Source organism: Salvelinus sp. IW2-2015, linkage group LG7 (genome assembly GCF_002910315.2).
Source record: "Salvelinus sp. IW2-2015 linkage group LG7, ASM291031v2, whole genome shotgun sequence".
NCBI classification, from domain to species: Eukaryota; Metazoa; Chordata; class Actinopteri; order Salmoniformes; family Salmonidae; genus Salvelinus; species Salvelinus sp. IW2-2015.
The window spans coordinates 1,323,745-1,349,555 of record NC_036847.1 but is presented as its reverse complement, the minus strand read 5'-3'; the positions used below and the strand labels follow the sequence as shown (position 1 = coordinate 1,349,555).

At 44.7% G+C, this 25,811-nt stretch overlaps 1 protein-coding gene across 2 annotated transcripts; it reads right to left on the bottom strand.

The window, feature by feature from the left end:
- Positions 1 to 165: 165 nt before the first annotated feature.
- Positions 166 to 25,073, bottom strand: LOC111966179 (protein TASOR). 2 transcript variants are annotated; one of them, XM_023990613.2, is made up of 20 exons: positions 24,650 to 25,073; positions 19,093 to 19,238; positions 18,708 to 18,800; positions 18,436 to 18,508; positions 17,821 to 17,912; positions 15,561 to 15,855; positions 14,912 to 15,017; positions 14,672 to 14,775; positions 14,076 to 14,185; positions 13,471 to 13,543; positions 13,279 to 13,353; positions 12,364 to 13,128; positions 11,669 to 11,976; positions 10,214 to 11,551; positions 9,385 to 9,507; positions 8,824 to 8,983; positions 7,496 to 7,604; positions 2,503 to 2,681; positions 2,203 to 2,337; positions 166 to 2,006 (listed from the first exon to the last, which is right to left on the bottom strand). In XM_023990613.2, exons 1-20 carry the CDS (start codon positions 24,957 to 24,959, stop codon positions 607 to 609), a joined length of 5,994 nt encoding a protein of 1,997 aa, XP_023846381.1. In that variant the 5' UTR covers positions 24,960 to 25,073; the 3' UTR covers positions 166 to 606. The 2 variants fall into 2 exon arrangements, with proteins under 2 accessions (XP_023846381.1, XP_023846380.1); XM_023990612.2 differs by having other exon boundaries at positions 166 to 2,009; positions 24,650 to 25,072.
- Positions 25,074 to 25,811: the final 738 nt, after the last annotated feature.

Below are 25,811 nucleotides of genomic sequence, written 5' to 3'. Positions count from 1 at the left end.
TGTCCAAAAAGCTGCCAGGACAATTAGCTCATCATGAACCTAAGGGTTTGATCTCCAGGTGTGTAGAAACAAAAAGAGAACTCAATAACAGGTGGTGACAGCTGTGGTGCATGCTTTTAGATTGCTAGTCATCATGATTATGCTAATAGTTATCAAAGCGACATATGATTTGAAACATGTTTATTTTAATAGATATTCTTCTTTGAACAACCAAGGATGTAAAAAAGAAAACCAACAGTGAAAAGTGAGTGCCTTTCACTTGTGTTTTTTTCTTTAAAAAGAAATAGCCTGTCCCCTTGTTCAGAAACCGTTCTAAAACCAAAAAATAAAACAAAACCGAAAAGCGTGAAAGGCCATTACATTTCTTGGCAATTATAAATATAGTGGTTGGAACAGGGGTCTGAAAAGGCTCACATGTAAAGAGCGTACATTTATACACGACAGTAACGACACTCGGCACTGCCTGTATCAAGTTTATTTGTAAAAAAAAAACAGGATCCTTCTGTCCAGTATCAATTCAATGTGTTTATGACAAGTAAATATGTACATTCAGCTCTACCAGTGTGACGTGCCCATTACCCACTCTCTTTAATTATGATCGTCTGTTCAGGGGGAGTAGTTGTGTGAGTATGTGTAATCTGAGTAGTAATCTTGTCCACCTGGCCTGGGGCCTCCAGGTGGGGCTCCTCTACCTCGGCACTCCCCTAACAACCCGGGACCCATTCCCCTAGGAACCATGCTCCCGCGTTCCATACCCCCATCCATCTGTCCAGGCATGGCACCTATACAGCTGAAGCCACCATCGCTGAGTGGATGTACACTGGCCACGCCGCCTCGACTACCTCCAGTACCTCCAAGGTATGGCAGCATTGGCCTAGCTATTGAGCCCCCCCTGGTGGCTACAGAGGCAATAGCCATGCCCGCCTCAAGGCTTTCTACACTGTTCACTGGAGTCCGGCCCCCCTGACTTCCAGGGGTACTGCCACCAGGAGTGCCTGTCCTCTCCCTCTCCCCGCTTTGGGTGAGACCGCTGTGGGAAACAGAGCCAGGCGTGGCCCCTCCCTGGCTGTTAGGGGTTCCACCTCCTAACCCCCATAGGCTCTCCCCGGGCCCACTGAGTGTCCTGTCCCCCTGCTGGGTGGGGGTCCCATTAGTGCTGGAGCTGACCCCTTCCGGGTAGCCGAGCTGGGCCATTTCGCGCTGAGAATAGCCCGGGCCTAAGGAGGCAACAGCATGGTCTGAGTATGTAAGTGCAGTGGATAGAGAAAAGGAAGAGACCTCTATGGCTGTGCTTGACAGAATGCTAGTACTGCTGGCTATAGAGAAGGATGCTCCAACACCAACCCCTGCTGCTCCAGTATCAGAGCCAGGCATCCTAAATGACTGAGACAGAGCCCCACCCAACATGAGATGTTGTGGAAGGGGAGGCTGGGGGATGTCTGATAGGGTGAGGGGGGCCTGGCTGGTCACAGGCCCTGTGGTGAGAGTGGAGCCTGGTGCTGTAGTAGGTGCTGTGGCTGGGTGTCTGTAGTCCTGTTCTTGGTTGCTGCTGCAGGGTGAGGCGGGGTAGGCCGGGGAGGCCGTGTAGCCGGAGGAGCCAGAGTAGGATGCCCACTGGGTGGAGGGACACAGGAAGCTCTGGTGGGGGTTGACAGCAAACGCTCCAGGCGAAGTGCTGCCTACGTCCGCCAAGCCTGCCCTCACAACCTGGTTAGAGGCTTTGAACTGGGAGATGGCTGATTTGAGAGCAGCGAAGTCGGACAGGTTGGCAGTGCCGCTGGAGTAAGAGAGGGAGGAGGGTGTGTGTCGGCCGGGGGTGTTGAGCTGGTCGGGAAGAGGGGGGCGGAAATCGTCTGACCCAGGTAAGGGGGGCTGCTGGGTTGCGTCCCCCATGCCCCCTCCTGTTCCCCCCTCTCTCTGGGCAGGGGGCTTGGCGATAACCTGGTTTTGGGTGTCGTCATCAGAGTCCAGCGACATATCTTCCTCTTCTACACACTCGTCATGCACTACTGAGAGAGGAGTAGAGGGGGAGAAAAAGTGAGAGGAGGGGAGACGAGGGGAAGAGAAAGAAAAGGTTATAGATACATTCAAGTAAAATATTTCACATTTGGCCACACGTTTTTGAAAAATTTGTTCACAAATATCTTGCCATCACAAAGAATTATGCATTTGAATTGTGAAGTCATTGTTCATGATACCCACCAGTAGAGGGAGGCGTGGGCAGCTCGTTCAGATTGCTGCAGCCAATTAGGCTGTGAAAACTTGTCATGATGTCATCGATGTTCGCGATCACTATGCCGTTCCTGGAGTACTGCAGGAACATCTCAAACCGCCTCTCTTTAGGGGCAAACAACAAAAGAGGGGTGATCAACTGGAAAAGTAAATATTCTGATTTACAAACAAAAAACTGAAAAATGTCTTATAGAGAGATATTCTCAAAGCAGTGAGTGAGGAAGAGGATGATAAATTATAATGTTGTGAAAATGATGATGGTGGTGATACCTGTGAGGAAGATGATGTGGCGGTGCTGGGTGTGGTTAGCCTGGAGCTTGACCAGGCAGTCTAGATCAGGGGCCTGACGTGATTGGGCGTCACACTCGTGGTAAGGCAGGAACTCCACCAGGTGCTTCTTCTGATAGGCTGTCAGCAGGTTCAGAAGAGCCATGGCATCACTGTTCAACCTATGAGAGGAGAGAGGGGGTGGGGATGTCTGTCTGTCGTAATCGCTCCTCTTTCACCCCAGCTGCCAAACTAACCCTGATTCAGATGACCATCCTACACATGCTAGATTATGGAGACGTAATTTATAGATCGGCAGGTAAGGGTGCTCTTGACCGGCTAGATGTTGTTTACCATTCGGCCATCAGATTTGCCACCAATGCTCCTTATAGGACACATCCCCGCACTCTATATTCCTCTGTAAACTGGTCATCTCTGTATTTCCCTATCGCAAGACCCACTGGTTGATGCTTATTTATAAAACCCTCTTAGGCCTCACTCCCCTCATCTGAGATATCTACTGCAGCCCTAAAAAAAAAAAAAAAAACTTTATTTAACTTCTTATGGCTGCANCAGCCCTAAAAAAAAAAAAAAAAACTTTATTTAACTTCTTATGGCTGCAGGGGCAGTATTGAGTAGCTTGGATGAAAGGTGCACAGAGTGCCCAGAGTAAACGGCCTGCTCCTCAGTCATAGTTGCTAATATATGCAYATTATTAGTAGTATTGGATAGAAAACTCTGAAGTTTCTAAAACTGTTTGAATTATGTGTGTGAGTATAACATAACTCATATGGCAGGCAAAAACCTGAGAAGTTCCACTTCCTGTTTGGATTTTTTCTGAGGCTGGTAGATTTTCAACCAAGCTCCGATTGAAATTACAGCGAGATATGGATCGTGTTTTCACTTCCTACGGCTTCCACTAGATGTCAACAGTCAATAGAACTTTGTCTGATGACTCTAATGTGAAGGGGGGCCAAAGGAGACATGAATGATTCACCACTGCCATGAGGTGACCACGCATTGAACACGCGCGTTCACGTGAGAGGCAGCTCCGTTCCATCGCTCAACTGAAGTCAATGTAATTCTCCGGTTGGAAGGTTATTCAAGATTTATGTTAACAACATTCTAAAGTTTGATTCAATACATCGTTTGACATGTTTCTACTGACTGTTACGGAACTTTTGGACATTTTGTCACGTTATAGTGGACGCGCTTTGTGACTTTGGAATTGTTTACCAAACRCGCTAACCAAAGTAGCTAATTGGACATAAATAACGGACATTATCGAACAAATCAAGCATTTATTGTGGACCTGGGATTCCTAGGACTGCATTCTGATGAAGTTCATCAAAGGTAAGGAAACATTTATCATGTATTTTCTGGTTTCTGTTGACTCCAACATGGCGGCTAATTTGACTATTGTTCTGAGCTCCGTCTCAGATTATTGCATGGATTGCTTTTTCCGTAAAGTTTTTGGGAAATCTGACACAGCGGTTGCATTAAGGAGAGGTATATCTATAATTCCATGTGTATAACTTGTATTATCATCTACATTTATGATGATTATTTATGTTGAAACGATGTGGCTATGCACTATCACTGGATGTTTTTGGAACTAGTGAATGTAACGCGCCAATTTTTATATAAATATGAACTTTATCAAACAAAACATGCATGTATTGTGTAACATGAAGTCCTACGAGTGTCATCTGATGAAGATCATCAAAGGTTAGTGATTCATTTTAGCTATATTTCTGCTTTTTGTGACTGCTATCTTTCGCTGAAAAGCATATTTAAAATTGGACACTTTCGTGGGATTAACAACAAGATTACCTTTAAAATGGTATAAGAAACATGTATGTCTGAGGAATTTTAATAAACAGATTTCTGTTGTTTTGAATTTGGCGCCCTGCCCTTTCACTGGCTGTTGTCCTATCATCCCGTTACTGGGATTGCAGCCATAAGAAGTTAACCAGATAGGCCAGTTGAGAACAAGTTCTCATGTTCAACTGCGACCTGGCCAAGATAAAGCAAAGCAGTGCGACAAAAATCAAACAGAGTTACACAAACAAACGTACAGTCAATAACACAATAGAAAAAATCTATGTACAGTGTGTGCAAATGTAGAAGAGTAGAGAGGTAGGCAATAAATAGGCCATAGAGGCAAAATAATTACAATTTAGCATTAACACTGGAGTGATGATGTGCAGATGATGATGTGCAAGTAGAGATATTGGGGTGCAAAAGAGCAAGAGGGTAAGTAATAATATGGGGGTGAGGTAGTTGGGTGTTCTATTTACAGATTGGCTATGTAGAGGTACAGTGATCGTTAAGCTGCTCTGACAGCTGATGCTTAAAGTTAGAGAGGGAGATATAAGACTCCAGCTTCAGTGATTTTTGCAATTCGTTCCAGTCATTGGCAGCAGAGAACTGGAAGGAAAGGCGGCCAAAGGAAGTGTTGGCTTTGGGGATGACCAGTGAAATATACCTGCTGGAGCACGTGCTACGGGTGGGTGTTGCTATGGTGACCAGTGAGCTGAGATATGGCGGGGAAATACCTAGCATAGACTTATAGATGACCTGGAGCCAGTGGGTTTGGCGACGAATATGTAGCGAGGGCCAGCCAACGAGAGCGTACAGATCAGAGTTGTGGGTAGTATATGGGCCTTTAGTAACAAAACCGATGGCACTGTGATAGACTACATCCAATTTGCTGAGTGGAGTGTTGGAGGCTATTTTGTAAATGACATCGCCAAAGTCAAGGATCGGTAGGATAGTCAGTTTTACAAGGGTATGTTTGGGATCATGAGTGAAGGATGCCAATTCTAGATTTAATTTTGGATTGGAGATGCTTAATGTGAGTCTGGAAGGAGAGTTTACAGTCTAACCGGACACCTAGGTATTTGTAGTTGCCCACATATTCTAAGTCAGAACCGTCCAGAGTAGTGATGCTAGTTGGGCTGGACGGTGCGGGCAGCAATCGGTTGAAGAGCATGCACTTAGTTTTACTTGCATTTAAAAGCAGTTGGAGGCCTCAGAAGGAGTGGTGGATGGCATTGGAAGTTTGTTAGAACAGTGTCCAAAGAAGGGCCAGATGTATACAGAATGGTGTCGTCTGCGTAGAGGTGGATCAGAGAATCACCAGCAGCAAGAGCGACATCATTGATATGTACAGAGAAAAGAGTCGGCCCGAGAATTGAACCCTGTGGCACCCCCTAAGAGACTGCCAGAGGTCCGGACAACAGGCACACTGAAATCTATCTGAGAAGTAGTTGGTGAACCAGGCGAGGCAGTCATTTGAGAAGCCAAGGCTATTGAGTCTGCCGATAAGAGTGCGGTGATTGACAGAGTCGAAAGTCTTGGCCAGGTCGATGAAGACTGCTGCACAGTATGATCTTTAAATCGATGGCGGTTATGATATCGTTTAGGACCTAGAGCGTGGCTGAGGTGCACCCATGATCAGCTCGGAAACCAGATTGCATAGTGGAGAAGGTACAATGGGATTCGAAATGGTCGGTGATCTGTTTGTTAACTTGACTTTCGAAGATTTTAGGCAGGATAGATATTGGTCTTGGGTCTAGAGTGTCTCCCCCTTTGAAGAGGGGGATGACCGCGACAGCTGTCCAATCTTTAGGGATCTCAGACGATACAAAAGAGAGATTGAACAGGCTAGTAATATGGGTTGCAACAATTTCGAGAAACAAGAAAACAAGAAAAATAAACATAAAACAATGGACATGATATCATGCTCTCATCAATAACTTCAAAAAAAAATTGTCTTATGTATTTAGATTTTTTTAGTATTAATTTTATTTATTTAACTAGACAAGTCAGTTAAGAAAGTTAACTAGACAAGTCAGTTAAGAACAAGTTCTTATTTACAATGACGACCTACACCAGTGACGACCTACACCAGCCAAACCCGGACGACGCTGGGCCAATTGTGCGCCACCCTATGGGACTCCCAATCACGGCCGGGTGGGATACAGCCTGGCATTGAACCAGGGTGTCTGTAGAGACGCCTCAAGCACTGAGTTGCAGTGGCTTAGACCGCTGCGCCACTGTTAAAGGTCCCCAAAGCACACACATCCCTGGGTCGCTTGTATTTTTAGTTCGTTGCGGCTAGCGACTGGAACAAGCTGTAACACACACTCAAACTGGACAGTTTTATTTCAAGCTCTTCATTCAAACACTCATTCATGGACAATCTTACTGACAATTGTGGCTGCATTGCGTGATGTATTGTTGTCTCTACCTTCTTGCCCTTTGTGCTGTTGTCTGTGCCCAATAATGTTTGTACCATGTTTTGTGAGCCTGCCATGTTGTGTTGCAAACATGTTGTTGTCAGGTGCCTTGCTGTTATCTTATCTCTTGTCGTGGTGTTTTGTCCTATATAAAAAAAAAAATGTAGATTTTTTTTTTTTATCCCAGCACCCGTCCCCGTAGGAGGCCTTTTGGTAGGCCGTCATTGTAAATAAGAATTTGTTCTTAACTGACTTGTCTAGTTAAAAAAAGGTTAAAATAAAATAAATACTAAAAAAATCTAAATACATAAGATTTTTGGGGGGAAAAAGTTATTGAAGAGAGCATGATATCATGTCCTATGTTTTATAATGTTTTTTTATTTTTATTATTTCTCAGCCTTATAAACGTCACCACTATTACATTTACATTTACATTTAAGTCATTTAGCAGACGCTCTTATCCAGAGCGACTTACAAATTGGTGCATTCACCTTATGATATCCAGTGGAACAACCACTTTACAATAGTGCATCTAACTCTTTTAAGGGGGGGGGTTAGAAGGATTACTTTATCCTATCCTAGGTATTCCTTAAAGAGGTAGATTACTACTTTGAACATCCCAGAGACGTTCCTTATTGGTTGGTAGACTTTCTTACCAGTCTTTGTATGGGCTGGACGATGTTACTGAATGGCTTGACATAGACCTATGTAGACGGCCATGCTGAATGGTAATAGTGGAGGTAATTACTGACCTGCCCAGCTCTCTGAGTTTCTTCTGGGACTTACAGTGGATCTTCCACTGCCAGGGGTTCTCTGGAGAGCTCTGTTCCTCTAGGAACCCCAGGAATGCCTGCAACCGGTCTGCACAGGAAACACAATAATACACAACGTATTACAGATCTGCACGGGGAACACATTAACACACAACATTTTATACTTGTACTGACCCCCCCCCCCCCCACATAAATGACCTGTCATGAGAGTTCAGTCTTTTCCCCTCCAAAAAAAACACATGGCTTATGCCCTTCTGCTATGTAGTCAATCTATGAACAATTTACTAACCAGAATGTAATGACAGCTGCATGGTACATAAAGCAACAATGGAATTCTAATGGGGAAAAAAACGGACCAAATACTGTTTTTAATGAGTAAACTCAGCAAAAAAAAGAAAGAAACGCCCTCTCACTGTCAACTGAGACAAAACCGCGACTCGTCAGTGAAGAGCACTTTTTGCCAGTCCTGTCTGGTCCAGCGATGGTGGATTTCTGCCAATAGGCGATGTTGTTGCCGGTGATGTCTGGTGAGGACCTGCCTTACAACAGGCCTACAAGCCCTCAGTCCAGCCTCTCTCAGCCTATTGTGGACAGTCTGAGCACTGATGGAGGGATTGAACGTTCCTGGTGTAACTCGGGCAGTTGTTGTTGCCATCCTGTAGCTGTCCCGCAGGTGTGATGTTCGGATGTACCGATCCTGTGCAGGTGTTGTTACACGTGGTCTGCAACTGCGAGGACGATCAGCTGTCCGTCCTGTCTCACAGTACTGACATTGCAACTTATTGCCCTGGCCACATCTGCAGTCCTCATACCTCCTTGCAGCATGCCTAAGGCACGTTCACACAGATGAGCAGGGACCCTGGGCATCTTTCTTTTGGTGTTTTTCAGAGTCAGTAGAAAGGCCTCTTTAGTGTCCTAAGTTTTCATAACTGTGACCTTAATTGCCTACCGTCTGTAAGCTGTTAGTGTCTTAACGACCGTTCCACAGGTGCATGTTAATTAATTGTTTATGGTTCATTGAACGAGCATGGGAAACAGTGTTTAAACCCTTTACAATGAAGATCTGTGAAGTAATTTGGATTTTTACAAATTATCTTTGAAAGACAGGGTCCTGAAAAAGGGACATTTATTTTTTTGCTGAGTTTATATAGTATAGCTGCATGTTATTTCAAAATCCTCTGTAACGATGGCATTTATCCAACTTCATGGAAATGACCGGTGACCGAAACTCAAGATATTCACATGTGGATCCCACACATCACAATGACTGTTGAGGAGATTTGAGGAGACCAATTTAGGCGGCTCACCGTGCGTTATGAAGTCTGGGTTGAGGACAAACTCGTCAGATACGATGAATCCTCCAGAGACAAAGAGCTCGTTGTAGGTGTGGTTCTTCACATCGTCTAGACTGTCCACTCCAGCAAAGCTCACCATGGACAGCTTCTTCAACGACACCAGGGCTGGGATCTGACAGGGGGAATGGTTCAGAATAAATCATTAAATAAGACACACATACATACAGCTTTAAATTCATCCTCAACACTTAAAATTGAAATGTACATTTGTGTGAAACAGAGGTAATGACCATGGCGAGGAGCATGTCTTCCAGCTCTGTCTACATATTCAATTAATGACACTATGTTTATCTCTGTGCTGCATCCATGTTTTTTGTTGGATTTAAAAATCTATTCCACAGGTCCAATTAGAATTTCATTATTTCAGATCTTTTCTGGGGGGCTAATGAGAATCCTCTCTGGACAGACATTCTGTCTGGTGCCGTGGCCATGACTCATCCTAGCAGCCAGCCAGTCAATCAGTAAGTCAGTCAGCGGGTCAGGCAGTCAGTCAGCCGATAATGATGATGTTACCTTGTTAACGTGGGCAGAGATGTCCTCGTTCTGAATGATGATGAGCAGTTTATCCAGATTTCTGTTTTTCTCCAGGAATGTCTGGGGGTTACACTCCGTGTTACCCAGGCTCATCAAATACTCCTGTCACAGGGAGACAGAAAGAAGGGGTTTAGAACAGGATCAAAGACATCGACACATATCACAAAACCAAATTGACATGGTGAAGATAAGGGAATGAGGAGTCGTACAATATAGTAAACATTTTTTTTATGGCAGTAGTGTTCTGCAGTAAAACAAGGAGAATACAATGAAGTGTGACTCTGCTCGTCTTCCAGAGGAGAACGTTATTTTAATGATGTTTGTAGATCAACAACATGAGGGAACTCTCTAAAGTAAGCCACTGAGTGACCATTCACAATGCAGATAATGACGCAGGTTGACATTTATTGGGACGAGTCTTGTCCTGAAGCCAGAACTGAGCGATTTCCGCTAGATGGGTCATCTGCAAAGTCAAAATTGGCTATATTGTAAAAATGCACTTTTTGGTCTTAATTTAAGGTTAGGGTTAGGCATTAGGGTTAGCGGTGTGGTTAAGGTTAGGTTGAAAAGTAGATTTTATGACTAGCTGTGCCAGCAAGTAGCCACTCTGCAGAGCTGCCTCCAGAACAACATTCATGATGAAAAATGCTAATCTGCGATATTTACAGTGGACAATGCAGAGCCTGTGACAGAGAAACTTTGGATAAAGGTATTGGTGAAGCGTTAGCTCAATCATTGGTGAGAAGGAGTTCATCTGTGGGCAAACATTGACAACATCGGTGCTAATCATAAGTGAGGCCTACAGTACCTTGATCTCCACACAGATGTCACTCTCCTCCTCCTTATCGCCAGAGTGGATGTAAAACTTGACCGTGTTCTTCTGCACATCCTTGAAGATCTCCACCAGGCTGCTGAACACCCCAGGCTTCAGCTGGCCTATCAGTAGTCCAGCGGCTGAGGCCGGGGTCAGGGGAGAGGGGGCTGTGAGAGGGGCTTGTTTAGGCCGGGTGGGGGTACATTCTGGGGAGCCCATGGTGGCCTGGGAAGGGGAGTAGATCTCACAATCTGAGGCAGATGGCTCAAACTTCCTCTTCGCGGAGGGCTTCTGTGCTGCGGAGAGGTTCTTGTGTGGCTGTTTGACCGTGCCAAGTTTGTGCCGGCTCTGGGAGGAAGAGGCGCTCTTATCCTGAGGGGGCTGTGCTTTTGTTTTGGGGACATGCTTGAGGGTGGGGGACGTGATGGGTACAGGGTCAGGGAGGTGGACGAGGGCAGTTGGGGGTGGAAGGTGAGGGATGGGGGGAAGGGGAGGGATGGAAGTGACGGAATGGGGTGGGGAAGGGAGAGTGAGAATAGGAGGGTTAGGGTTGAGGTGGATGTGATGAGGAGGTGGAGGGAGAGAGGGCATGGGAGGGGCGGGGTTGAGAGCATGTGGAGGGGGTGGCACAGTTGTGGGTGGAGCACAGAGGGTAGAACGAACCCCATGTGCTTTAGCAGAGTCAGTGTGGCGGGGTTGGGGCACCAGTCGGCCCATCCTCTCACACAGGGTGTTGACGTGGCCCTGGACAGGAACAGACACAACATAGGGTGCCACAAAGTCTGAGAAAGAGCTGTTGGGCTGCCAGGCGAGGCGCTGGGGCAGCCGTGGGGACAGCTGGGAGTTGTAGTAGATCCTCTGGGTCTCCATGAGGCCCTGGATGGAGTTGGAGAGGCAGTGGAGCCCCTGGCTAATGATGGTGTCCAGAGTGCAGGATGGCCTGGCTGGCCTCTCCACCCTGCTGTTCCTCTCTAGGGAGGTGCCCCTGGCTACCCTCTCACTTTCCACGGAGGCTCCTCTAAGAACCTTGTCCCTCTCCAGAGAGGCTCCCCTCAGAGCCCTCTCCAAGGAAGCCCCCCTGGCTACCCTCTCTATAGAGGCTTCCCTCGTAACAGTCTCCCGCTCAAGGGAGTCACCACTCTGACCTCTCTCACCCCCCTCCAGACCTCTCCTCTGCTCCAGGTGGCCGTCAGTCTGAGCATCAAGGAAGGGGAAAGGTTTGTCTGTGTGAGAGGCCAGCTCCAAGGTGAGTGGTGGGTTTTCTGAGGTGTGGTGTTGTTCTCCTGGAGAGCCGGGGCTGAAGAGGCTGGCCAGACTGCACACCGTCTGCTCCTAAACAAACACCACCACCATGGTTAGTCACAATACTCCATCACAACACCAGAGGATTCAGTACATTGAAAATGTCTGAGTCCGTAGTACTTCATTTTTTTCTCACAAACATCTCACCTCCAGGTAGTCCTGTCGGGCCTGCTCCACTCGCCCTGCGTACGGCGCTCCAGCCAGGGGCTTCTCCATGCTGGCCGTGCCCGTGGTGGGCTCCCCGTGGTCGGGCAGGTCGGTGGCGGCAGCACCCTGGGCCATGGCCTTGTTGAGGGTGGAGAGCAGGATCTTGAGCAGGCGCTGGGTCTCGATGGCCGAGGAAGCCTGAGAGGAGTTGCCCCTGTCCCTCAGGTCAGTGTTGTAGATCCCCATACTATCCATTACTGCTGCCAGGTTGTAGTTCCCACCCTCCCCCTCCTCCTCCCCCTGGGTTACTGGGAGGACGGAGACAGTTTGGTTAGGATGGATGTAGCCTCACTTACCAGGTTTATAAGGTAGGCTTCTACAATACACACACAGAAAGGTTAGAAAGGATATTATTGACTATACAGGCCTAGATTTAAATGTTAAATCAGACCCTGAAATCAATATTTTCTTTGGTTGGCGTATAAATGTTAAATGTTAAAACATTTATAACTTGCCCTACCAAACTTTTGTCTCCCTCCCACACTTGTTCTTTCCCTTATTCTTCAGTCTTGCACACACAGACACCCACCTATCACTCTCTCCCATACCAACTCACTCATTCATTCTCTCATACAATATTTTGCTCCCTCCCACACCATCCCGCTCTCTCACACAAACACACGTCACAGGCTCACCTCTACTGGGCTCTCCGTTGCTGAAGTGGGCTCGCCGTAGATATTTATACATGGCTCCTGATTCGTCCTCCTCTAGTTTTCTCTTCAGGCCGTGGGGGCCCTCCCAGGACCCATCATCACCCCCCTCGGCCCTCTCCTTCTCCCCTGGCTCCTTCACAAGGGCCTTCTTATGCAGCTGGATCAACTTCAGAAGCTGTTTCATCTTTTCCTTATCATACTCACTCTGGGCTAGCCTGGACCTCTGGGGAGGAGCGCCTGTCCCTGCTGCAGCCCCGTTAGAATGGGCCTGGGAAGGCCCCCCTCTCCTCCTACTGCTCTCTGGAGGCTGCCTCTCTGGTCTGTCCGACCCTCCTGAGCCCCCCCAGTCTGACACAGGGCTGTAGTCCGTGGTGGTGGGTGCCGGGGCAGACGGGGGCTGGTTGATCCTGTCAATCATGTCCCTGGCCTTGACCATGGGGAGGACGTAAGCCGAGGAGGGGCCATGCAGGTAGGAGCGTAGCAGACCCTCCATGTTGGATTTGGGTCGGGGCGCGGGGTGCATGCTGCCCCTCTCGTCCAGGTTCTGTTGGTACTCTGGGACAAGGAAGGCCCTGACACTGTCCCTCCTGGTCAGGTAGTCTAGGGCCTGGCGCTCCACCCCGGAGCTGAGGTGCTTGATGTCGGGGGTGGAGCGCATCTTGAGCAGGGCATAGTGCAGGGCTGGGATGAATGGTTCCATGGAGACCAAGAGGGGGGGCTGAGGCTCAGATGACAGGGGCTCCTGCTCTGGGGGAAGATTGACAGCAGGGACATGGTCAATGGAGGTAGTGGTTAAAAATGCATAAGCTGCACATAAAAGGCTCTTACTAGAAATCACATATCAAGGAAAAATAAGCTGCAACTGTGGTTTGAAGAAGGATCTTTTAGAATACTTACTGTTCTTAATGACGCCCCTGGACTCCTGAAAGATAAACAGTGCCTGCAGGCTCTTTTCAAACCGCCCCTGTCGTTCTAGAATACACAAAACAACTTCCTCAGTAATAATCCACACAAACAACAACATCGTCAGATCAGTTGAGAAATGAGAGGTGAGAACGAAAGAGACGTGATAAGAAAGACAAGACGTACCCTTGGAATTGACCATCTGAGTAGATGACAAGAGGAAGAGAAAGCCTTTATCAAATAAAGGCTTCACTAGCACCTACACAGGGGAGGAAAGGAGACGTTAACATTCACTACATCTAAACAAACACTTTACATACATACACTGCAGCTGTGCAACACTATTCTTGACTTAACATTACGGCATTGGAATTACCTGATTCTCATTAGCTCTACCGATTAAACACATATGGGGAACAAATGACAGCGCCCCTTCTAGGGAATTGAACAATTTAGCTGCTCCACATTTCAAACGTCATGGGGGACCAAATGGAAGACTGGGAGGATGTACTGTATGACACTATGATCCACCCCCGCATCCCCCTCCCCACTCCTTTTCTAGTCTTGATGTGTAACCATTAGACTGTGATGTGATATTTTTTTAATCACGTGTAGTCCCTTGCACAGTCCCCAACCCATATATGTGTTTGTACATGGTCAATTGTTATTTTTATGTCCTGTTAAGGATTTTTGCTGATGGAAAGTACATTTCAGTGAATTGTAAATATAAAATTCTGTATTATCTATGTTGATTAAACATCCTCCAGAGGGACAGTCAGGGAGTAACTCACCATCCTCTCTCTCTCCAGTTTGTGTATTAGTCCTGATAAAGTGCTGGTGCTCGCTTTTCCCTTCCCATCCACCACCTCAAACAGGCTGCAGTACATCCCACACTTTAGCACTGAAACACACACACACTTTGGTAAAAAAATACTTTAAAAAAAACACCTACACAGTGATTTCAAGATTCCGGGTGACAGTTCCTACATTGTTGTTAGTCAGATTCAGTGTTGTTGTTGCTGTTGCGATTCTATAGCAGGGGTGTCAAACAATGACTCAAACCAAATCGAAACTGTGCAGATATGATAATGGTCCACCGTTTCTTGACTGTGTCCAGCTCGCTAATAATCACCGAAATGAAAGTTAGACGGTCAGGGAGCATCAAAAATTCCAAGAACGATGGACTGAGGACATTTAAAAAAATGTTGATGGCAAAGAAATATATATTTTCAGTGTGGCCTCTCTGGACCTCGTTGAAGACCAAATGAGGCCCCAGGGGCAAAATTAGTTTGACACCCCTGTTCTATGCCTATGTACTGCTGTCTTCATCAGAGAATAGATGAGCCAGACTAGGAGTAAGGCTATAGAGGTGCGGAGTGTTTCTGACCTTCTCGTGTTCCGCTGTAGGTGTCCCAGGAAAACAGAACAGAGGGAATTTTCCTCTTCACCTGGTCCAGCTGCATCCCCATACTCATCTCCAACTTCTCCGCTCTGCAAATAGAACACACACACCTGTTAATCTACTTATTATATGACTTCATGTTTATTAACTATAAATTACAACTGACAGCCATGTTTTAGTTATAGAAATAAATGTGTATAGATAATAAAGGGGTACTGTACTCACAGTTTGAAAGGGAGGAAATGGCGTGTAGAGGAGCGCAGACACACCTGGCACAACTCCTGTCCCTTGTTCACCAGCGGCCCACTCCACACAGTGTAGCTACTCCACCCTAACAGGCAAATTAAACTTTATTTAAAGTGCATTTATAACACTTTACATTTGCAATAGAAACAATGGCCCGAGTCACAGGTGGACATAGTCAGCCAACATACAAGCTAGCTATCAAACTACATGCTACAATACCTACTTCAACACAAACATTGGCACAATTTTTTTTTAATTTTTTATTTATTTAACTAGGCAAGTCAGCCAAGAACAAATTCTTATGTTCAATGATGGCCTAGGAACAGTGGGTTAACTGCCTTGTTCTGGGGCAGAACGACAGATTTTAACCTTGTCAGCTCGGGGATTCGATCTTGCAACCTTTCGGTTACTAGTCCAACGCTCTAACCCCTAGGCTACCTGCCGCCCCACATGCATACACACACACAATAACATACGCACTATACATACACATGGATTTAGTACTGTAGATATGTGGTAGTGGTACAATACTTTCACCTCTACAATGACTAAATCCTTCAGTACAAACACATTAAAGCAGAGAGATAATGTGAAAAATGTAAATGTAAAAAAAGAAATGGGAGCGTACTTCTGCTTCCTCCTTCACAGACAGTGCTGTTGAACCTGTGTGCAGCCATAGGTGCAGCAGCAGACTCCTTGCCTTTGTACTGGAAGGACACCACAGCGTATGGACACACATGCCTTGGCCGAGACTTGATCTCATCAAAAGCAAACTCATAGAAATACTGCTGCGTGAGCTCAAAGGCCCTGTATGACAGCAGGGAAGTGACCCGTGTGGCATTCTTAGAGACATGACAGTCAAACTTGGGCGTGGGTTCCAGGACACTCTTAGGCATGTTCTCAAAGATGCTCTTCAGCCGGCCCTGAGGGACAAACACACTTACTGGGTTACAGATCATTTAAACTGGTGTGGTATACAGTGATGCAAACTGGTGAGGGCCCAAAAAGGTGACACTTTAATTTTGCATAGAAACATGCAAAAAATCCCTGCTAGGGGGAAATGTAGGTTTTAACTAATTAAACAAAGAATATGATCTACATGATCAGTCTCTGTGTGTAAAATAAAGTGGTTAATGTGAACCTAACTCACTGCAAAAAAATGTAAAGAAAGCAGTCCAATGTTATTTGTTGCCTATACTTTACTGCAAATGACACTCAAGTCTTGATAAAAATCAATACACTAATATTGCAATTAGCCATGACAGCCTTTATAATAGAACACTTGTGACCACACACACATCTAAATATTGCACTTGGGGGGAAAAAAATCTTAAAGTAGAAATAGAATGAAACAAACAGGCATTCTATTTTTGCTCTATTATAGTGGCCTCTACATTGATCAAGTGCACAAGGCTACATTTTAACAATCCCACCCTCACTCACACACAAGTGTTACTGTCAAGTTCAACACAAAATCAATATCTTTGGGCTACACATTATTACATTGTACACTTTCTGCCTGTGGACATCTGTTCTATAATGTGCCAGCAGCGCATGAAACCCTTTGTTGGCATAATTGATCTCTTTCAGGCAGGGAGTAACCTGGAATACCCATTTTATCCACTGTATTGAAAAAGAGGGAACATGTGCGGTGTTCCTTTAACCTCTATGGTGGCATCCAGCTTAAACCAGGCCCAGCTCCAGCTCCACTTCATCCCTGAATCAACTTGTTTAACAAGCAACTCGTCATTTTCACCTAATTCTCTCATTCTGAAAATGAACCACATACATTAGACGGAAAACATCAGTTCACAGATAGTAGTTAGTTCGTTAGCTAGTTAACGTTAACATTTCACACAGATTGCCAGGGTCCAGTGAGCAACTAACGCGTTATAACTTAAGGAATGGCATGAAGTCGTATACCAGTTAATACTATAGCGAATTGGTTAGGTTACTAACGTTAGTGCATCTGATGTTTTAACGTTAGTTAGCTGTCTGACTTTATTAGCCAGCTAATTTTCACACCATAAACTCAATTTGGTCAGTTAAGTTGGCTAATGTTGCTCAACATTTCTCTGGCTAGTTAACGGAGAATTCGATCCAGCTAGAAAGATACTTAACGCTAACAATACTTATTCCACCACACTTTCTCCCTCACCTCAAACTTTCCAAATAGCACTTGTTTTTCAGTTACAGCTCATGAAGTACGCTTCATCACCTTCTCACCCATCTCCGTGGTCAGGCGTCTCACCTACCTCTTCGTTATCCTTCAGGGGACGCTCTGCTGTAAGTGGCAAACTGTCTTTCCAGAACACGCCCTGATGCAGTAACTAGCAAATTGGTTGTATCTTCTCTCTTCAGTCGCGTGAATCAAATCAAATGTATTTATATAGCCCTTTTTACAACAGCTGATATCTCAAAGTGCTGTACTGAAACCCAGCCTAAATCCCCAAACAGCAAGCAATGCAGGTGTAGAAGCACGGTGGCTAGGAAAAACTCCCTAGAAAGGCCAAAACCTAGGAAGAAACCTAGAGAGGAACCAGGTTATGAGGGGTGGCCAGTCCTCATTCTGTTGTTATGTGAACGATTGGCTGAGCCTTGGATACAGCCAGTATTGCTCCAAACGCATATCACTCGTTTGCTTACAGCCAGTTGTGATCCAAAGCCCCCCCAAAAAACTTTTCCCATCGGATCTACACGAATCACATAGGTCACCTATTTTGGATTCAAAACGGCGAATTTCACCGAAAGGTGACTAGTGTGCATCCCTAATGTTGGTTGCACTCAGCGCTAGGCTGTAGCAATGTATGCAACTATTTTCTAGGTATTCATAATATACATATAGTTTCAGTTGTGTCCATAATGAGTTAGATAGGACATTTATTTACCCTCATGACTTTAAATACAACAATGTCTCCACAGGTTCCTGCTTCAAACGGGTTCATTTGAAGCAAATCAGAGAATTTGGACAGATAAACACCTGAAATGACAAAACAAAAGTAATGTCAAGCACAAACTAATGAGACAAAAACAATTCATAGACAACTTTAACTTTTGGCAAATCTAATTCTATGTGTGGGCTAATATTTTATGACTGAGGTTTGAGGCAGCGTAGTTTATGTATTGTAATAAATATTTCCACAATACTCAGCTGTTGCTAGGTCATGTATCTTCTCATGTAGCTGTATCTGGTAGAAATGCTAAGCTGTCCATCAGTGGACAAAGCTGCCCTTACTGTGCTGAGGCATACAGCTTTTCATCAATTAAAGAGCGTCATTAAACATTAAACTTGTTCAAAAGCAGATCAACTTCAAACTGACATACACCAGGCCCAAAAACATCTAACAGTTAGATAAGTGCATTAGAAAAAAGCTATCCTTCCTGAGTCCAATCCTTAGAAGGTGAACAGCACAAATTTGAAATGTGCAAACTCTCCCTAAAAACATCATACTGCATGACATTTGGTAATAAGTACACAGGCGCTCACACACACCCACACTCACCCATTGCTGGATTTCCGAGTGCAGTGATCCTGGAGTGTCCCACAGACAGACCCTTCTCACAAATCCACGGGAGCTAGAAAAAGTCATTCACAAATTGTAAGTCAAAAAAGAAAGAAAAATGGTTTCAAAGGAAAACCAGGAGTAAAGCAGCAAAACTCAGATTGTAGACCTAATGCATAATCCAAAGATCCAGACCTCACTGTAGCAGCAACATCAGATCATAGTAGTAAATCAGTGAGCTGTACCACACGCAGGCAGGCCCTCAGGCTCACCTTAGACTTGTCTGGGAACATGAAGCAGTAGGACTCCACCAGCTCTGGGTCTGTACGGCCCTCCTGCTTTAGTTCCCTCCTCTTCTCAATGAACTGGCACACACACAGGAAAACATGGCATCATGAGAAAAGATGTGAGCACAACAATATAAAGGGGACACTGGTTTTGTTGGTGGGTGAATGAGGTATGAAGTACATATTTGTCATTGGTCGTGCAAAATGATCAATTAGTATTTTGTGCCAGTCTGGGGACAATATCAGCAGTGATGTGTTTTGTTTGAACATTAGGAAGTGGAGCTGTTGCTAAACTTCAAATAACTTCTTGGCATTGACAACAGCCGGAGGCGAACTGGTGTGGGCGGGGGTGGGGGCTTGCTGATGCTACCTCTTTTTCCAGCAGCTCATTGTGAATGAGCCTGGCCTTGCTGTAGGAGAATGTCCCTCTGGACGATACATCCAGGTAGGAGGAGGACAGAATCTTCACAAGGCCCTCAAACTCCCGGGAGTCAGCGGGCAGAAACTGGTAGAGGCCTAGGAGGAGAGAAACAGTGGATTAGTATCTGGGATGTGATTGGCACAACATAGAACAGGATGACATTGTTCATTTGTATGCATTGTTACTTTTAAGCACTCAATAGGCTACTTTCTGGGTATCTGGACAGTTTAAACTGTCAAAAGGGATTAGGAAGTGTGTTAAAGAGGGGGCAGACTTGGAAAAACATGTTTTGTAATGACAGTTCTTTACAGGATCCCCTTTACTCTGATTTGGGAATAGCATTGTCTAATTCTATAAAAACAGCTTGCCCCTACATCTAAGCACTTTATGGAGATTTCAAGAGATTAGACAGGCATTAGCATTATGCTTAAACCACCTTCCCTCCGAGTGACAAGGTGGATTTTTCTTCTCCATATTGCTTATACCTTTTGAATCCTTTCATATCTACACAAGTGCCTAGAGGGTCGATCTGGGATTGGGCACATAAGGGTTGTGGAGGTGGTGTTGTGCGAGTAATGCTTGGAAGCACTGCAGCATAATCAGGATGAACTCCATTTCCTTACAATGACAGCACACATGCCTACTGACGCCACACGCACTTTCACACTCACCACATACACTACTGCTACAGCTCAGTCCATCTATCCCGTTGCCTTGTTACTTCATTCCTACCTATATGTACCTCAATAACCTCGTACTCCTGCATATCGACTCAGTACTGGTACTCCCAGTATATAGCCATGTTATTTTTGCTTGTTGTTATTCGTTGTGTTTTTACAGTATTCCTCGTGTCACTATTTCATCTTTAATTCTTTGTTGGTAAAGGACTCATATGTAGGCATTTCAGTGTCTACACTTGTTGTTTACGAAGCATGTGACAAATACAATTTGATGAGAGGTTTAATAAATTGCCAGGTATGGAAAATCGCATTGGGCAAATCATATGGCAAGAAATGGCATTTGGGATCCAGAGTTGGGGTCAATTCATTCCGTCCTATTCTAAAATGGAATGTCATTGCTATGAGGAATGCCCCATGTCCAATGGACATTGAATTGACCACAACTCAGATGTTCACAGAACATGAGGTCAGTATGATAGACAACATATCAAAACATCAACAGACATACCCCAACTATACAAGATGGTTAGTACACTCAAGAGCTTCACTTTCCCAAATGGTTGCCATTGTTAAGAGTGATAGGATGGGGCTGCACTGTAATGCGGACCACTACCAATAGCAATTCCCTATCTTCATCTAATGCTACTTCATCAGATCACCAAATGACCCTACCACCCTATATTCAATATTTATGCAAAAATGGCCAAGTTCTCTCATTGTACTTTGTGCTCAATTATGATGATGAAATATTTTTAAACAAGTTTCATCCACCAGTCTATTTTCCAACAGAGCTGGCATCACACTAAGAAACTGGAACATCTAAAACTAGCATATGCATTCTGAAAATTGGTCAATTGGCTATTTACAGTCACATAATGCATGGCACATATCCATCAAGCAATAGGCTAGATTCTAGATCCAACATCAAATGAGACTTCATGTAGCTATACGCCCATGATAGCAACTTGTATGAACTTTGCAGGCTGTGCCATCATAATTCTGCATCTCCCCAACTACAAAACCAAACACATACAACCTGTGAATATAGCGGGCACCATTGCATAGCTAGAATTCATTCCGATGACAATCCAAGCAGTGGACCCATGACAAAACAGGCTTCCACTGCCCATGGTTGTGTCCATTGCATAGGAGTAGTCTAAAGGCGTCCGCATGCTCCCCAGGCGAAACAGTTTGTGCATATATTATGACATTTTGTGACGTTTTTGTTATTATTTTTGTAAACTTTTTTTCCTGGAGGCAAGCCGAAGGTTACGCCCCTTTGTCAGTGACTGGTCAACAGTAGGGATTCTTCAATAAAGTCTTGTCATTCAACGAGTCGACTCGTTCTCATGCTCATTTTTTAATTGAGAAATACTGAACCAAACATCTTTGTCAGATATAAGATTGCGCGACTAAGATCTCCTCGGCAAACAGCTCAAAATTAATGACAGATTTCTTGAGATATCTTAAATTAATTCTGACCATTTTGGCTAGGGCATCTCAAAAATKGACAAACTATTGCATTTTTTCAAGCGAAGGTCTTTTAAAGGAGTATGCGAGCACATTGGTTCGGTTCGGCTAAGCGCCAGCCGAACTGAAGCATGCTGACGCCAAAAGAAGTTTATGTAAAAGCCAATAACAGCACAGTAACCCTTCTGAAGAATGAACTAGCCTAGATAGCTAATACCAAAACAGTCCTTGGCAGCTTCTACCAGTTTGGCTACACTTCTGGATTGGCAATGGGTTCACTATTTCGAGTGAGCACGGGAATAAAATTAGAGTCTGGACTTGTCTTCCATAATCTGTATCAAATCTGTGAAGATAAGGGACGACGACTGACTATCTTTGAAGCTTCACTGAAGGGCCATGGTAACCAGTCTAGATGGGTGTGATGTTTGTGCAACCGAGTGGACTTCACCACTATAGTAATTTTCCACCAAAAAGCCTTCAAATTGGTTCCTCGGCTGAATACCATCATCAAAACTAATTTCACTCTCCACATCAGCCTCTGTGTAGACCCAAGGAATTTGGAGGCTTGATGGGCAGTTGGCTGATTAATCAGACTGTGATACCGAATGAAATTGGTATATAGTCTGAAACATAGGAGTGCAAAATCATGGAAATGTTCCTTACAAGACAGAATGTTTACATGGTTTTGCATGTCCAGCTGAAGGACCAACCGCACAGACAACCAGTTTAATTTGATTAAACATTCTGGCTTGTAAGGAACATTTCCACGATTTTGCACTCCCGTTTCAGACTGTATACCAATTCAATAGCGGAAGTGCTCAAAGATGGCGGCCCCAATGCATTTACCACAAATTCCTTGTTTTGCTAAGTTCTCACTCTTTTTTTGTATGGTCATTAGCAGAGTATACGTGTTTACAATTTTAGCTTCAAGACGCAGTCAATTTGAAAATATAAAAAGTAGATTGTGTGGATTTATTGGCACATTGAACCATATCGCACGCCATAGTTTAAAATCTCAGTAGATAGTGCTAAAACAATGACATATCGGAATTCTGCCATCTTTATGCACGTTCTCCATTGTATCAGTCGGGAGAGGCTATACGCACACGCCTAGTGCCAAAATTGATGACGTATGTTGCACAGCTGAGAGTCAAGTGGAGACAAATGGATTCGGTTCAGTCAGTCGTCCTGATGAGCCCTTCCCAGCTATAGTTTATGCTGGCTAACTGGCAACCACAGCAGCATGGCGCTAATTAAAACTTGTCAAAGAAAGTGAAGTTTATTTCGATGGGTGAGGGAGAAATAACTTGTAGTATTGGTCCCCATCTGGACGTCACCGTGACATGCCAATTAGCTAACGTTACAGAAAGCCGGTGTGAATGACAGTGCAACAGTGTTGTATCGAGGTGCAATTCTCACTGTTGCTTCCCACTGGGCAGCTGTATCATTTATTTTTTATTTAACCTTTATTTAACTAGGCAAGTCAGTTAAGAACAAATTCTTATTTACAATGACGGCCTACCCCAGCCAAACCCTAACCCAGACGATGCCGTGCTAATTGTGTGCCGCCCTATGGGACTCCCAATCACGGCCGGTTGTGATACAGCCAGGGTCTGTAGTGACGCCTCTAGGACTGAGATGCAGTGCCTGCTGCATCACTTGTGGTAGCTAGTGGCCAATTTGTTCCATCACACTTGATTATATTTATAGTGGGATAGCAGCCACATGAGAAATAACTTGTAATATTTATAGTAACCATCTGAATGTCACCGTCAAATGGGGAAAATTTGCACCCGCTTGCCGGGCACTGCTGTTCTGCAGTAAGGAATGGAAAGTAGCTAGATCAGGGATGGAGAACTCAGATTTTTTTTWTTTTTATAAATTAGGAGTCAGGGTATTATATTACTGTTGAGTTAAGATAGTAGAATACACAAGGTGCAATTTCAAAATGTGGTTGTGCATCAGCAGTTTCTCTTATGTCAATCAAATAGTCCATGTCAGCTAAAATGTTTTTAGATTGGTAAGTTAGTCTAGCCAGCTATCTAAACTTGTAGTAATAATGGTCGAATTCTGACCGCAGGCCCCCATTGATTTTGTTAGTCACTCTCCCACCCTAATCTGTAGAATTGCCAGAAATGTGCTTTAAAACTGACAACCATTCTCTCCACCCCATAAAATTAGTCAAAAAAAGTTGTAGTGTAGAATTGCAGCAAACTTACTTCAAAAGTACATTTTCTCCACATCCCATCTCAAAATGTGTAGAATTGCAATAAATGAACTCTAAAATGTAAAAAGAAATCTTTGTAAATGTTTTGCTCGCATGGTGGGTGAAGGGGGGGCCCAACAAAAGGCTAGGAACAGCTCTGATTGCATGTATGGGTACAGACCCACGAGCCACTATGACCCCTCATGATGAATTGAGTAGCCCCTATCCCCAGGTAGCCTAGTGGTTAGAGCATTCGGCCAGTAACCGAAAGGTTGCTGGATCAAATTCCCGAGCTGACAAGATAAAAAATGTTGTTCTGCCCCTGAACAAGGCAGTTAAGCCACTGTTCCCCAGCAGGCCGTCATTGTAAATAAGAATTTGTTCTTAACTTGTTAAATAAATAAAAAACATTTAAAGTTGCCCATCCCGGAGCTAGATGGTGTAGCCAAGATAACAGCTAAAGCACATTTATTTTAGTGATTTTCACCAAACTTCTAAAGTGGCACTTTGCTTCTTGAAAGTCTTCTTGAAAATATCTTGAAAACCTGACTGCAGATATGCAAAACATTTTGGGACTGTATCAACAATGGACTAACGTAAAAAATAAAGATAGTTTGGATTTTCCCTTTATAATCTGTTTTCTTTTATTTATTTCAAATACTCTGACAAAAACGGAATGATTCTGAACACTCGAAGTCCCACCTCCGGGAGATAAGTCTCAAATTCTCGCTGAAGTTTCTAGCCACAAGGGCTCATTAAGACTGACTGAAACGAATCCGTTCGTCCCCACTCAACTCTCGCTGCGCGACATACGTCATCAATTTTGGGCACCAGGAGTATCTGTATAGTCCCTCCCTTTATCAGTCTGATTAATCAGGCAAGATGGGCTGCGTCTCTTCACGTGCTTCCCTCCTTGAGCCTGGACCGAAACTTACCTGCAATGCTGACCGAGTACGGGAACCGATATTACGTTAACAAAGGCAATAACGAGGTTTGCGCGCAATAAACTAGCTACCCCCTGCAGATGGATCACATTTAACCATGTCAACCATCAAAATTCAGCCGGTAGGGAACGCGGGTTTGCAACATGCTGCACTTGAATTATGACACAAGGCAGCCTCTGTTGGAAATAGTAGAGAAAGGGCACAACCTTTCCGTTCCTTAATCTTCCTCGGGATATGAAAATTTCTCCTTGGCAACTGTTCAGCCGTTCTCTGGCCGGGTAGCGGTGAATTATTGGAGCTTCTTGTGTCCGTATGCCCGCTCCTCCGCCGCTCAGATGCTTCTTGTTCTGGCATTATACGGTCTTCACATCCAGTCTGATCGCCATTTTGGTTGGATGTGGCCGAGATGGCGGCTGACCACGAATTTTTCTTGCTGTCGCCGCTCTCCACGTCGAGCTCGCCGGTCTTCAGACACTGTATGTCCGTTTTTCTCTCCACTTTGGAGTTCAGGGCCATTTTTCAGGCACCGTGAGCGTCTTTCGCGGGCAATGTAGTTGGTTACTGCACCGCTTCACTTACACACTCTCCTCCTCACCCTGTCTCCGCCATTGTGAATGACGTATGCCTTCTTCTCCACCACTGCAAAGCGCTGTCGTCACTCTGTTTACGTTCTATGAAAAGCCGTGCCTCCTACAGGCCCTTAAGTCAAATAACATTATTTGAGACAGCTGCTGGCTGAACGTCTACCTTTGTGGACAATCGTAGGTCACCTGACTCATAACGGGACTCTGCATATGAGTATGACCAGGGCGTCATGCAACCCACACATGTGAGGGGGTGTAAAGTATGAGGATGGCAGGAGGTGGGCAACAATGCCCCACACACACACACACATCTGTAATTTGGAGAAGTGTGCATTTTTCAAACACCTGAAACAGGTTTTTCCTGGAATCTAGAGCCATAATCATTATGCATAATTCTAAGTCAAAAATGTCTATTTTTCTGCATATCTAAGCATACCTCTTGAGCTGTCTGTATTCCTGATTGGTGTTTATTTTTGAAAAACTAAATATGCTTCTCTGCTAAAATCTGGATAAAAGATTGAAAGGAATGTGAGTCTTATTCAGTACATTAGGTACTGAATTAGTTATTGCTTGCTTTTCTAAAGTCTACCAACCTTGCCAGCAGGCATGCCAGCTACTCTTAACTTGATTCATAAAGACTGTTAAACAGCCACCACTAACATTTAGTGGCCGCTGCCAACATACTGACTCAACTCCAGCCACTTTAATAACTTTAATAATGGGAATTTATGGAAATTTATGAAAAAATGTATCACCAGCCACTTTAAACAATGTCACTTAATAT

What these genes read in the sequence shown, in the direction of transcription:
- LOC111966179 (XM_023990612.2), bottom strand. Translation starts at nt 24,959, where the DNA reads ATGGCCCTGAACTCCAAAGTGGAGAGAAAAACGGACATACAGTGTCTG. An exon ending in AACTGGAGAGAGAGAGGATG is followed by an intron (nt 13,544 to 14,075) that starts GTGAGTTACTCC and finishes TCCCCTGTGTAG; the next exon opens with GTGCTAGTGAAGCCTTTATT. An exon ending in AAACTCAGAGAGCTGGGCAG is followed by an intron (nt 2,682 to 7,495) that starts GTCAGTAATTAC and finishes CTCCTCTCATAG; the next exon opens with GTTGAACAGTGATGCCATGG.